The 12,706-nt window shown below is 41.1% G+C and overlaps 1 protein-coding gene across 1 annotated transcript in view; it reads left to right on the forward strand.

The window, feature by feature from the left end:
• The first annotated feature begins 841 nt into the window (after positions 1 to 841).
• CFAP299 (cilia and flagella associated protein 299) overlaps positions 842 to 12,706 on the forward strand; it is a 543,118-nt gene continuing 531,253 nt past the window's right edge. The window contains exon 1 of the mRNA XM_081049078.1: positions 842 to 963. Within this exon, the coding sequence (XP_080905204.1) occupies positions 853 to 963 (111 nt within the window). The 5' untranslated portion in view covers positions 842 to 852. The remainder of the gene's footprint in view (positions 964 to 12,706) is intronic.

Below are 12,706 nucleotides of genomic sequence, written 5' to 3' on the forward strand. Positions count from 1 at the left end.
TTTAAGCCGCAATTACTTTTGCACCAACCTAATAAAAAGTTTTGCCAGCTACCATGTTGCATAACTTTAATCTATGTTTTAAAAATACAAAACTTTGTTCTAAAGGAAAAGTGTTTAGTGTAAGACTTTACTTTCTAAGTTTCCACTAATATTTAACCCTTAAAAAAAGGCAGCTTCAACAAGCCAAGGTTTTTCATTGTGTGCTTATTGAAACTTAAAAAGTAAAAAAAAAAAAAAATAAAAAAAATATAAAACAAGAACTTGGGACCAACAGAGGTCTTCAAAGATATTTTCTTTGAGTTTCTACCTTTGAGAAATTCATTAATTCTTCCTCGTATCCAAACACTAGCAATCATTTGTCTTTAAGTTATAATTTGTCAAAGAATTGGTTTCGGTCACAAGAAGTCTTGGTTTCAAAGACTTCTATTTTGAGATACTCTACTTGCAAAAATGGACCGTCAGGTACCAGAGAACTAACCTGTATATTTTTGTCCTGCATAACATTGTTTTACAATGAGATTATAAATTCTGATCTGTAACATTTTGTCTACATATCCTGGCCGTTTTATGATTTTAAATTTTGGATTGCAATTTGCATCTCTCGCGAGTCTCCACATTCCACCCAAGTCTGAGTCAGGTGACGGGCGTCAGACATGAACTTATTGTGGATAATTTGATCCAGTTCCCAGGAGTTAGGCGGGAGCCCGAAAGAGTAACAACACACGGGGGCGGGATTAACGCTCAAAGCTCCGCACCGACTCCCAACTGATTGGAAGGTTCGAAGTGGGTGGAACCTTCTGACCACGCCCTTGTGCCTCCGTTGCTAGGGACGCTTGGGCCAAGGCAACTGCAATGGAGCAGGAAGAGGGGCTGACGGCCGTGGACAATATAGTCACTCAGTTTAATACCTATGAAGATTTCCTCGACTCGCAGATCACTACCGTGGACTTGTACTACCTGGAGGTAAGGACTGCAGCGCCGCAAAGCGGCCGCGTCGCCTTCCGGCCCTTGGGTTCTTTCCGATTCCCGGCATCATGGGGTTTTCGCCCCCTGGCGGTGGACGTCAGGCCTGGCAGTTTCCCGACCGCGGAGGTGAATTTCAAGTCGCATCCTACCCGCCTTGCGCTGCATGGGTCAGTACAGGGTTTAGGCCCCTCGAAGCACCTGGCACAGAAACCCGCGCGTGCGCACGATAGGGAGCCTTGAATTGCCGTAGCGCGGCCTCACCTGCCACCTCCCAGGGGGCTCTCTTGTCAGTAACTGGTGGCTGAATTCGGTGGCCTGCTGAGACTCTTCTGTAATTCAGGTTTGACTCCCTGCCTTTGTTTTCTTTGCCAATTTGTGTTAACAGAAGACTCTTCTTCCAGGGCAAGTGGCAACACTAACCTAGTGTATCTGATGTTACTATATACGGCATTTGGGTCCATACATTTCCACCCCATGCTAATTGATTCAGAAAGCCCTTTAATTATAGGTATACATTACAGGTCGTTGTGCCTGCACATTCCTGACTCATGTTTATCGAGTTTATGATCACAACTAATGATGATAGTTAAAAAGAAAAAACCCAACAAACAAACAAACAAACAAAAAACCACTGTGGGGACAGAGCCCCAGAAAACAGATTCCAGGCTCTCGGCCTCACATAGAAAGGTGCTGGCTCAGGTAGTAAATGGCCATCAACTGTGATTGGATGGCCATCAGCTGTTTCTAGTTGGCCGTCAGCTGTAACCCGTAAGCCATTGGCCACTAATATAACTGCTGTGGCTACGCTAGCAGAAAATGGGGGCTAGCAAGAAGATGGTGGCTGAGCCTGCAAGTGGAGCAGTGAGGGTTTCGAACAGTGTGGCTCCTGCTTCCTGTGTCGCCAACCCAGCCACCAGCGAGAATATAGTTGTATGACTCCCCTACCTATGGCTCCGTGGGTGTTCCTTTTTGGCCTCACCATATCCTGCGTTCTTATGTGGGAGCGGAGCAGAGACCCCGCAGGCCGCCCCGCATGACAAATGGCGCAGCGAGCAGGGTACGGTGCCAGCCAAAGCTCTCCGAAGGGCAGCGGAGCAGTTTGTGCCTATGAACACTCAGTCACAGGAAGACCAGGAGGAGCACCTTCCGGAGAGCTGGACCCCCCGTGGAGGGGTGGGAAGACGTGGACAGTTCTCCAATCAGCAAAGGCCGGAGAAAGTGAAGGTCCTTGCGGCCCTGTGGGCTGCGAAGTGCTTGCTGAGGCAGCCGGGATGCAGGACTTGTAGTCCCAGGAGGAAACGGTTGCTGAGTCCTCCGTGGGAGATGAGGGTGAGGTCAAGGTCGTCCCTCACCCCCTGGACAGCCCTGGCGAATGACTATGGACTATGGGGAATTGCCTTCCATCCCTGATTTAATGGACGCTTGACTGTTTGGGAACATATCACCATGTAGTGGAACTGGCGGATGTTTGCTTTTGTGGCTTGACCTGCGCCAACGAAAATATGTAAGCACCTTGACTGTGAGCTGCTGTTGTTTCAGCACAGTACCCTGAGAGGCCTAGAGAGAGTGGCAGTGCCCTAAGAGTCCCTGGCTGTGTCCAAGAAGTCTGGCTGAGCCCAGAGAAAGTGGCAGGGCCCTGAGAGCCCTGGCTGAGTCCAGGAAGTCTGGCTGTGCCCAGAAGTACTGGTGGTGCCCTGAGAAACCCTGGCTGTGAGCTGCTGTTGTTTCAGCACGGTACCCCGAGAGGCCTAGAGAGAGTGGCAGTGCCCTGAGAACCCTGGCTGTGCCGAGAGAGAGTGGCAGTGCCCTAAGAGGCCCTGGCTGTGTCCAAGAAGTCTGGCTGAGCCCAGAGAAAGTGGCAGGGCCCTGAGAGCCTTGGCTGAGTCCAGGAAGTCTGGCTGTGCCCAGAAGGACTGGTGGTGCCCTGAGAAACCCTGGCTGTGCCCAGAGAGCCTGGCTGTGTCCAGGATATTGCATTCACCTCCAGGCTCCTTGCACAGGGCTCCTCGCGGAAGACGCTTGTCACATAGATTGTGAGGCGAGACCCTGTAGGGGTGGAGTGTGGGGGCAGAGCCCCAGAGAGCAGATTCCAGGCTGTTGGCCTCACATAGAAAGGTGCTGGCTCAGGTAGTTAAATGGCCATCAACTGTGATTGGATGGCCATCAGCTGTAACCAATGAGCCATTGGCCACTAATATAACTGCTGTGGCTACACTAGCAGTAAAATGCGGGCTAGCAGGAAGATGGTGGCTGAGCCTGCAAGCGGAGCAGTGAGGGTTTCGAACAGTGTGGCTCCTGCTTCCTGTGTCTCCAACCCAGCCGCCAGCGAGAATATAGTGGTATGACTCCCCTACCTATGGCTCCATGGGTGTTCCTTTTTGGCCTCACCATATCCTGCGTTCTTATGTGGGGAGTGGGAGCAGAGACCCCGCAGGCCGCCCCGCACGACACCCACAAAATCCTCCAAAACCTACAGTACTGCAAAATCGGATTGGCTGCTGTTTTCTACCCAGCAACCATGCCCCTCCACGCTTTATGAAGGTGTGTGTGTGTGAATGATGGGAATGTTGATGGCGGGGGATGAGGATAGAGTTCTTGTCCTCTTGAGGACAACCAGGCAGGATGGGCTGGAAAATAATAGGCTAGGTCCTGAGGAGTAGCAGGTCCTGAGGAGTAGCAGCACTTGGATGGTGGGTCCCTATAGCCCTGGTATATTCATAGAGCAGACCAACTAAATGGGCACTGACCTAGAGATTCCGCTGTGCTGGAGAACAGCCACAGAACCCCAAATTGCCCCCTCCTTGTTTAGGCCTGAGAGAACAAGCGCCACTATGTGGTGCCAGACCACACCTGAATCTGAGAAGGATTTATATCCTGCGGCCAATCCCCCAAACTCCTTATCTGCAGCAGCATAATTCTGCATTTTAGGGGATTGAAAATTTTGGACTCCAAAGACTGTGTTAAGCGGGGTTTTATTTGAATGTGGATTCCAAGGTTTGAAAAGTGCTTATTCTCAAAAACATATTAATATGCTAGATATGAACATAATTTTAAGAAAATAGAACCTTCTAATTTAGTCCTATCTCTGTCACAAACCAGTTTTGTGACTTTGGACAAGAAATTAGATCTTTCTGGAATTATGTGTTAAAAATAAAACCTGGTAATATTTCGAACATAGCTTCTGGCTTCAAAAACAAGCTTTTAAATACAGATATGTTCAAAGTCATGAAAGTGAGTTTTATGCCTTGCATCTAAGTCACTGAAACGAAGGGAAAAAGTAATGGCACTAAACAATGTTTGCATCCACACTTTTGACTGCTTAAAAAGAATGAAATATAGACAATAAACATCCTGAAAGAATACAATCATCTTCGTAGTACATATGGAATATTGCCAAGCTTAAGCATAGTATCATTAAGGAGGGTTTCCACTTTTTTATTTTATTTTTTTAAGGCAGGGCTTTTCATGTAAGTAGGGAATTAAAAACAATGTTGATTAGGAGTAAGAAATTAATACTTTCTGTTTTGTCAATCAGAACTTTAAAAGCTTCCAAAATAGGAAGTGGGGACTATATTTAGGGGCATGATAAAAGAAACTTACTTTTAAAATTGACATTGGTTAAGCTTGTTCTTGTTGTACCTTAATAAAAAATAAGATGAAAGTGTAGTTGAATGATGATATTACTAAAATGTATATATTTTTGGATTGAATAATGAAAAATTTTAAGTGCCATTAGCTCTGGGGACCTATATTCTCAAATACTTTCTGGGGTTGCAAGTTAATTGCCCATGTTGGTTGCACAGAGACAAATGCACTCCTCAGAATTGTTTTAGTTGTATTGCAATCATGGGCCATGGATTATGGGGTCATGCTTTGTGAGGTGATTCTTGCTCTTTTTTGGGGGATGGGGGTGACAGGTCATCAGAGTTTGGTTTGAATGGAGCAAATTTAAAGTGGTAAATGAGAGATAGCATATTATACTTAAAAAAAACACCTTGAGATTTGGGTCCAAATTCTGTATTCTTGTGCTTTTAACCAGTTTGAAACTCTATTAATTCATCTGCACAATGAAGGAGATGGACAAGATTACATTCAAGTTTTTTTTTATGTCTGTAAACTTTTATGAGTCATCTGTACATCCATCTGTCCATCCATTTGTCATCCAACTATCTATTTAAATGAGCCTTCACCAAGAGCCTACAGTAGTAGATATTGCCTTAATTTCTAAGAATTTAAGTAAGAATCAGTTCTAGACTTGATCTTAGCCACCTAATTTTAGTATAGTGCTTACAGTCCAATCTAAGCTTTATTTATTCAGCAAACATTTTACAAGTACAGTAGTATCTCGGTTTTCGAACATATCTGTTGACGAACATTTTGGTTTATGAATGCCGTAAACCGGAAGTAAATGCTTCGGTTTTCGAACACGACTCAGAAGTCAAATATGTCACACAGCTTCCCCTGAATGCAAGATCCTGAGACCTATCTGTCTGACAGTTTTCGAATGTTTCAGAGCTCGTGGATTATGTTCGAAAACTGAGTTACCACTGTATTTACTATCTTCTAGGTACTCTTATTGTGTAGTATATTTTTCTACTGCCCAAAGTTTCAATTAATTTCAATAAAAATTAGTACAAAATGGCCATATTTTCTTTGCTGGATTCATTCTCTGCCCTTCTCCACCTTTATCTGTGTCCCTGGAAGCTGTCTTCTGAAGTCATTAACTATGCTCTTTTGGCTTTGGGTTCATTTCAGCCAATACATCAGAAGGCTAGAAGAGAGTAATTAGAGGATTTATTCCCTGTTATCTTCCAACTGGTTGTGGTTTGGATGTGGCTGCATTCATCAGGTGTGGCCAACTTCTCATTCCATCAGCTACAGCACTCTTCCCAGGTGCTGGCAGCACTCCCTGTTCCAGCAACTGCTTCTTCTCCTGTCTCCTTGTAGGCCTGATGGTGTTAACGACTTCCCACTATTGCTAGCCTAAGGATGCTTCACCATCGCTTATTGGTTTCCATTAGCCTTGCCCCTATCGTTGTGAATCATGCTTTAATTCTTTAAATCATATCTTTTGATTTTGCCTGCCGTGACCCTCACCTCTATATTATCATTTAACATCTCATATTACTATAAGTATACAAGTAGTGTATGAATGTAATAACCACGAAGTTTTTTATATGATACTTGATTAGGAAGGAAGGGAAGTAGGAGTTAAAAATGAAGACTGACACCAGTTGACTTGATGAGCTGGAAAGGGAAAGGTTATTAAGGAGGATAAAAGAGGCTCTTCATTTTGTCTGCCGTGCTTTACTCATTTTACTAGATACCTGTGGGGACAGAGCCAGGAGTGCAGTTTCCAGGCTCTCAGCCTCACGTGGAAAGGTGCTGGCTCGGGTAGTAAATGGCCAACAACTGTGATTGGATGGCCATCAGCTGTGGCTAGTTGGCCGTCAGCTGTAACCAGTGAGCCATTGGCCATGAATATAACTGCCATGGCTACGCTAGCAGAGAAAATGGGGGGCCAGCAAGAAGATGGTGGCTGAGCTAGCAAGTGCGGATTGCAGTTAGGATGGTGGGTTGCGGACAGTGTGGATCCAGCCTCCAGTGAGACTATAGTGCTGCCAGCGAGAATATAGCAGTATGACTCCCCCATCTATGGTTCCTTTTTGGGTGTTTCTTTTTGGCCTCATCATATCCTGTGTTCTTATGGGGGGAACGGGTGCAGAGACGCCCCATGACACCCTGCGTGACTAATTGCGCTGCGAGCAGGGTCCGCCGCATGACAATACCTGTAAGTCATCAAAAGAAATAACAGTATCAGCAATTAGATTTATCTCTGCCAACCCAAATAACAATATTTGTTTTGGGAGTGAGTATCATCTTATCTAATTAAACCAATCCCCTAAATTAATATACAAATACTTAAAAAGTTTTGGCAACATTTTTGCACTGTGGTTTCCCACATTCTTTCTTGGTAATTCTTTCATGTTAAGTAAACACAGTCTCTTCATTTCAATGGCTGCCTGTGACCACTGGGAAGCTAAAAGTCCTACTAAATTGCTCTTCTTAGATAAGAAATCAGGGGGTGTTTTTAGAATTATTTAAAAATTTCCCCGATGAATGGATCCCAATTATGGCTAAATCATTTAGAGATTGGTAATGTGGAAGTTTTATTTAGAGGTTACCGTCCCATTATTTAGAAAATATAAATAAATAAGTCACAAAAATTAAACCTTTTGTATATAATCTTAAAATTATTTGGCAGATATTGATTAAGTGAGATTCTCGGAAAAATCTAGTCACTTAATTTGCCACGATTATATAATAAGCCAATTAACGACTAACTGTTGTAGTTTTTCCATTATTTATTGCATCAAGATTCAGAGTAAATACTGTTCTCTATGAAATGTCTTAATTCATGTATTTCAGAATCATCTATACTCTTTTGTTTATTCAGTAGAAAAATAATTTGGTATAAGTTAGCTGCTGTTTAAGAGAAGTACTATATTTTTCTTCCAGTAGGTTCACAGAGGTACTAAATAAAAATATCTAGTTTCCTCATGACATATTGATGATCAGGGAGTGAAACTGAACCAAGAATGCTGTCCCAAAGTACTTCTATAACTTTATCATAATGGTAAAAATAAAATGCTTTGAGCCTAATGTCATCTGCAGTGTCTCCAACAATCCCCTACAATCTATATTCTGTGTATTTAAGGTATATTCCATTCAATTTTTGTTTACATTGACTTCAAAAGCTACTACTGGGAGGAGACTAGAGTAGAAGCAGGAAAAATTCCCAAGGAAAGTGTATAACATGAGACAAGACAGGGTGCTGAAGACAAAATGTAGGAGAACAACCATTACTTAAGGTATGGGCATGGAGGTGGTGCTCACCAAAGAGAATGGAAGGAGGGTCAGAAAGGTAGGAGGAAGTAAGGAGAATAGGATGATCCAGAAGCCAAGGGCATCTGAATATCAAAACAAAGAACCCATGAACAACTAGGTGAGAGTTATTCCTATGAACCCCAACATAAAATCAGATGGGGAGAAACATTCATAAGCACAACACCTAGAAGGTATCAGCACCCATGTGGCAGAAAAGCAAGAAAACAATGGGGAATCTAAAAGACCCCAAAGCGAGAAACTGTAAAATAGTTAACAGGTATTCTCTGGAAGTGGAGTGGTCCAATAATATAAGTAATTCTTCTTGAATGACTTGTAAAATATTCACTGCCTTCATTTCCTCATCTTCCACTTTTTAACCCCCTACAAGCTGGCACCCATCTTCATCATTTCATAGAAATTGTTCTTGCCATGGGACAAATGTGGGATGTGTCACTAAACCCAGTGGACACTTTCAAGTTTAATCATTTGATTTTCCACTGGGAGGATGGATTGTATTGGTATATAACTAGAGGCAGGAAGACTTTTTTGTGAAGCCTTTTCATTATATAAAAAAAGAGAAGGTTGTGGTTGGAACTAAAGTAGACATGACGAGCTTATAGAGAGAGCCCTGGATATAATCAAACTTATTTCCTTCTTCTTTCTTTCTTTCCTTCCTTCCTTCCATCCTTCCTTTTTATCATCTGTCTATTTTCCTTGTAAATATGAAAAAGAACAAATCGATAATAGCACTAGGAAATAAGAAAGAATGCTACTCTTAGGGACTAGGAATTGTGCATCTTTCTGGTAAGTTAGAAAGCAGATAGTATAAGATTAACAAGGCAGAGAAAACCATAGCCCTAAATAAATAAAGAAGAAAAGTATTGGAAAGGTAAAACAGATTTAGAGAAAAGCAGAGTCAACAATAATATAAAGAACAAGAGAGAGCCTGTAATTGATTAAATAAGTCAATTCTACATAGCTAGGCCAGAGGAATACCCTGTCCCCCGGCATATATGTCTGCAAATGTTTAACCCAAGGATATATGAGAGAACTTCTCTCTAAAGCAAGTGAAGTATATGCCTAACTCAGAGTCCTGGATGGGGTAAAGGGGCCTCAGAGATAATAATAAGTAAGCTTGAAGTAACTAAATAGTGTTAGAAATTCAGAATAGATGCTGAAAAAGAGAAGAATATCTAGAAAAAGTTTACACTTATTACGCCAAGCCCATCTCATTTTGGCAGTTAGGTTGGAGAGGGTGGGGTATATCCCAACTTTCCTTCCTTCCTTCGTGTCCACATATCCTCAAGTGGAGTTTGAACATTGCAATACTCTGCTCTTTCACATAACTTCCACAGTTCACCTATTCAAAGGAAAGTCCAGTTAGGGAACTAGACCTGCCTGACTATAGAGGAAATCCATGCTAATGACTGTACCAATTAACCCAACCCTCTGTCCATAAATATGCATCTCCAGATGTTTGAGGAAACACAATAGTGTGAAAGAGGAGGCCCAAGATGATAAGAACAACGACTAATGTCAGACAAAACACTCAAAACCTAGAAAGAGCTTTAAATAAATTATAACTTTCTACCTTAGACACATTTTAGTATCTATTAAATCTATAAGCAGAATAATAGACTGGTATGAAAAGGGAGCAATCATAGAACAAGACAGAATTCTTAGAAAATAGATACATAATTAATGACATCTTAAAAAGGGCCAACTGGTAGAATGGACACTTTTAAAGGACAAATTAATGATCTGTTAGCTAAAATTGATATAATTACCCAGAATGCAGTAAAAAAAAAATGAGGAAAATAAGCAAGAATTATATGAAAGAATAATTCCGGGAGGCTCCATGTCTATCTAATACACATTCCAGACAGAAATTATATAGAAAAGGAAGGGGATAAAAAAGTAGAATAAAAAAAATTCTCTGTGTTGGAGATAAGCACAATATTGTAAGTACCCATAAACTGCCTTGTATGATAAATGAAAAAGATCCACACCTAGGCAGATAGTGTTAGATTTTCAGAACTCTGAAGAAAATGTTAATTAAAAATAATTATAATGATATCAAAATTAAAAACTTTTGTGCATGAAAGGACACTATCAATAGAGTGAAAAAGCAACCCATTGAATGGGAGAAAATATTTACAAATTTTGTATCTGATAAAGGATTAACATTCAGAATATACTGAATGTTATATGAAATTGATGAAAAACTATGGTGAATGTTTAAATTAAAAAAAAAGTTATTACAATGAAAGACATTGCCATTAATTCCCCTCAAAATACCCTCCCCCCTCACTTCAAACACATTTATCCCATCATTCTTGCCACTTTCTGAAGCAGTTCTGGAAGTCCTCTTTCTTGAGCGTCCTTAGTTGAGCTGTCATGGCTGCCTTGATGTCCTGAATCAATTCAAAATGTTTACCTTTCACGGTCATTTTGACTTTGGGGAAGAGCCAGAAGTCGCATGGTGCCAGATCTGGTGAATAAGGTGGATGAGGACACCCTGTAATGTTTTTATTTGACAGAAATCGCCATACCAGAAGTGATGTGTGACACACAACCTTTCCGTTGTGATCACAAAATATGGTGAATGCTGCTGCAGGGTGCCATCCAATGGAAAGGCAAGGATCTTCAATATGGGAAGCAGCACATCGAACCTTAGTGACAGTATGTGACAAATTTCAACCTGTTTGATACAGTCAGTCAGGTGTGAGCTACAGTTGAGACAAGGTGCATTTTAGTGTGCCATAAATCATCCTCCATCATGACAATACTCCATGTCACACATCACTTCTGGTATGGCGACTTCTATCAAATAAAAGCATTATGGTGTGTCCTCATCCACCTTATTCACCCGATCTGGCACTGTCTGGCTTCTGGCTCTTCCCCAAAGTCCAAGGTAAATGTTTTGAATTGATTCAAGACATTGAGGCAACCACAACAGCGTAACAAAAGACACAAAAGAGAACTCCCAGATTTGCTTCAAAAAGTGGCAAGAACAATGGAATAAGTGTGTTTGAAGTGAGGGGAAGTGTTTTGAGGGGAATTAATGGCAATGTGTCTTTTACTGTAACAGAATTTTTAAAATTTAGACATTCACCATATAGTTTGATCACACCTCGTACAAAGAGCTCCCTCAAGTTAACAACAAAAAAGCAAACAGTCTGATTAAAAATTGGTCAAAGATATACAGATTTAATGCAATCCCCATCAAAATCCCAATGGCATTTTTTAAAGAAATAGAACAAAAAATCATCAGATTTGTTTGGAACCACAAAAGACCTCGAATAGCCAAAGCAATATTAAAAAAAAAGAACAATACTGGAGGTATCACACTCCCTGATTTTTACATGTACTACAGGGCTACAATAATCAAAACAGCTTGGTATTGGCGGAAAAACAGACACATAGACCAATGGAATAGAATTGAGAACCCAGAAATAAAGCCACATAAATATGGACAGATAATTTTTGACAAAGAAGCTAAAAACATACAATGGAGGAAAGACAGCCTCTTCAATAAATGGTGCTGGCAGAATTGGATAGCCACATGCAAAAGAATGAAACTGGACTGCTATCTGTCACCATGTACCAAAATTAATTCAAAATGGATCAAAGACTTAAGCATAAGACCTGACACAATAAACTGCATTGAAGAAAACATAGGTACTAAACTATGGACCTTGGGTTCAAAGAGCATTTTATGAATTTGACTCCAAAAGCAATGGAAGTAAAAACTAAAATAAACCAATGGGATTATATGAAACTGAAAAGCTTCTGCACAGCAAAAGAAACTATTGACAAAATAATGAGGCCACCAACTGAATGGGAGAAGATTTTCGCAAACAGTTCCTCTGATAAGGGGCTAATATCCAAAGTATACAAGGAACTCATGAAACTCAACAACAGAAAAACAAACAACCCAATTGAAAAATGGACAGAGGACCTGAAGAGACATTTCTCCAAAGAGGATATACAAATGGCAAATAGACATATGAAAAAATGCTCAACATCGCTAATCATCAGAGAAATGCAAATGAAAACCACAATGAGATATCACCTCACCCCAGTCAGAATGGCTTTCATCAACAAGACAAATAGTAACAAGTGTTGGAGAGGCTGTGGAGAAAAAGGAACTCTCATACACTGTTGGTGGGAATGCAGACTGGTGCAGCCGCTATGGAAGGCAGTGTGGAGGTTCCTCAAGAAATTACGAATAGAATTACCATACGACCCAGCAATCGCTCTCCTGGGTATCTACCCAAAAAATCTGAAAGCATTTCTCTATAGAGACACGTGTACTCCAATGTTCATGCAGCTTTGTTTACGGTGGCCAAGACATGGAAACAACCAAAATGTCCTTCGATAGATGGATGAATAAAGAAGTTGTGGTACATATACACAATGGAATACTATTCGGCGTTAAGGAAAGATGATATAGGAGCATTTGTGACAACATGGATGGATCTTGAGAGTATAATGCTAAGTGAAATAAGTCAGACAGAAAAAGCAGAGAACCCTATGATTTCACTGATATGTGGTATATAAACCAAAAACAACAAAAGAACAAGACAAACAAATGAGAAACAAAAACTCATAGACACAGACAGTAATTTAGTGGTTACCAGAGGGTAAGGGGGTGGGGGATGGGTGATGAGGGTAAGGGGGTCAAATATATGGTGATGGAAGGAGAACTGACTCTGGGTGGTGAACACACAATGGGATTTATAGATGATATAATACAGAATTGTACACCTGAAATCTATGTAAATTTACTAACAATTGTCACCCCAATAAATCTAATTAAAAAGAAAAAAAAAATTGGGCAAAGAACTTG

This window comes from Rhinolophus hipposideros (genome assembly GCF_964194185.1).
Source record: "Rhinolophus hipposideros genome assembly, chromosome: 1".
In the NCBI taxonomy this organism is placed as follows: Eukaryota; Metazoa; Chordata; class Mammalia; order Chiroptera; family Rhinolophidae; genus Rhinolophus; species Rhinolophus hipposideros.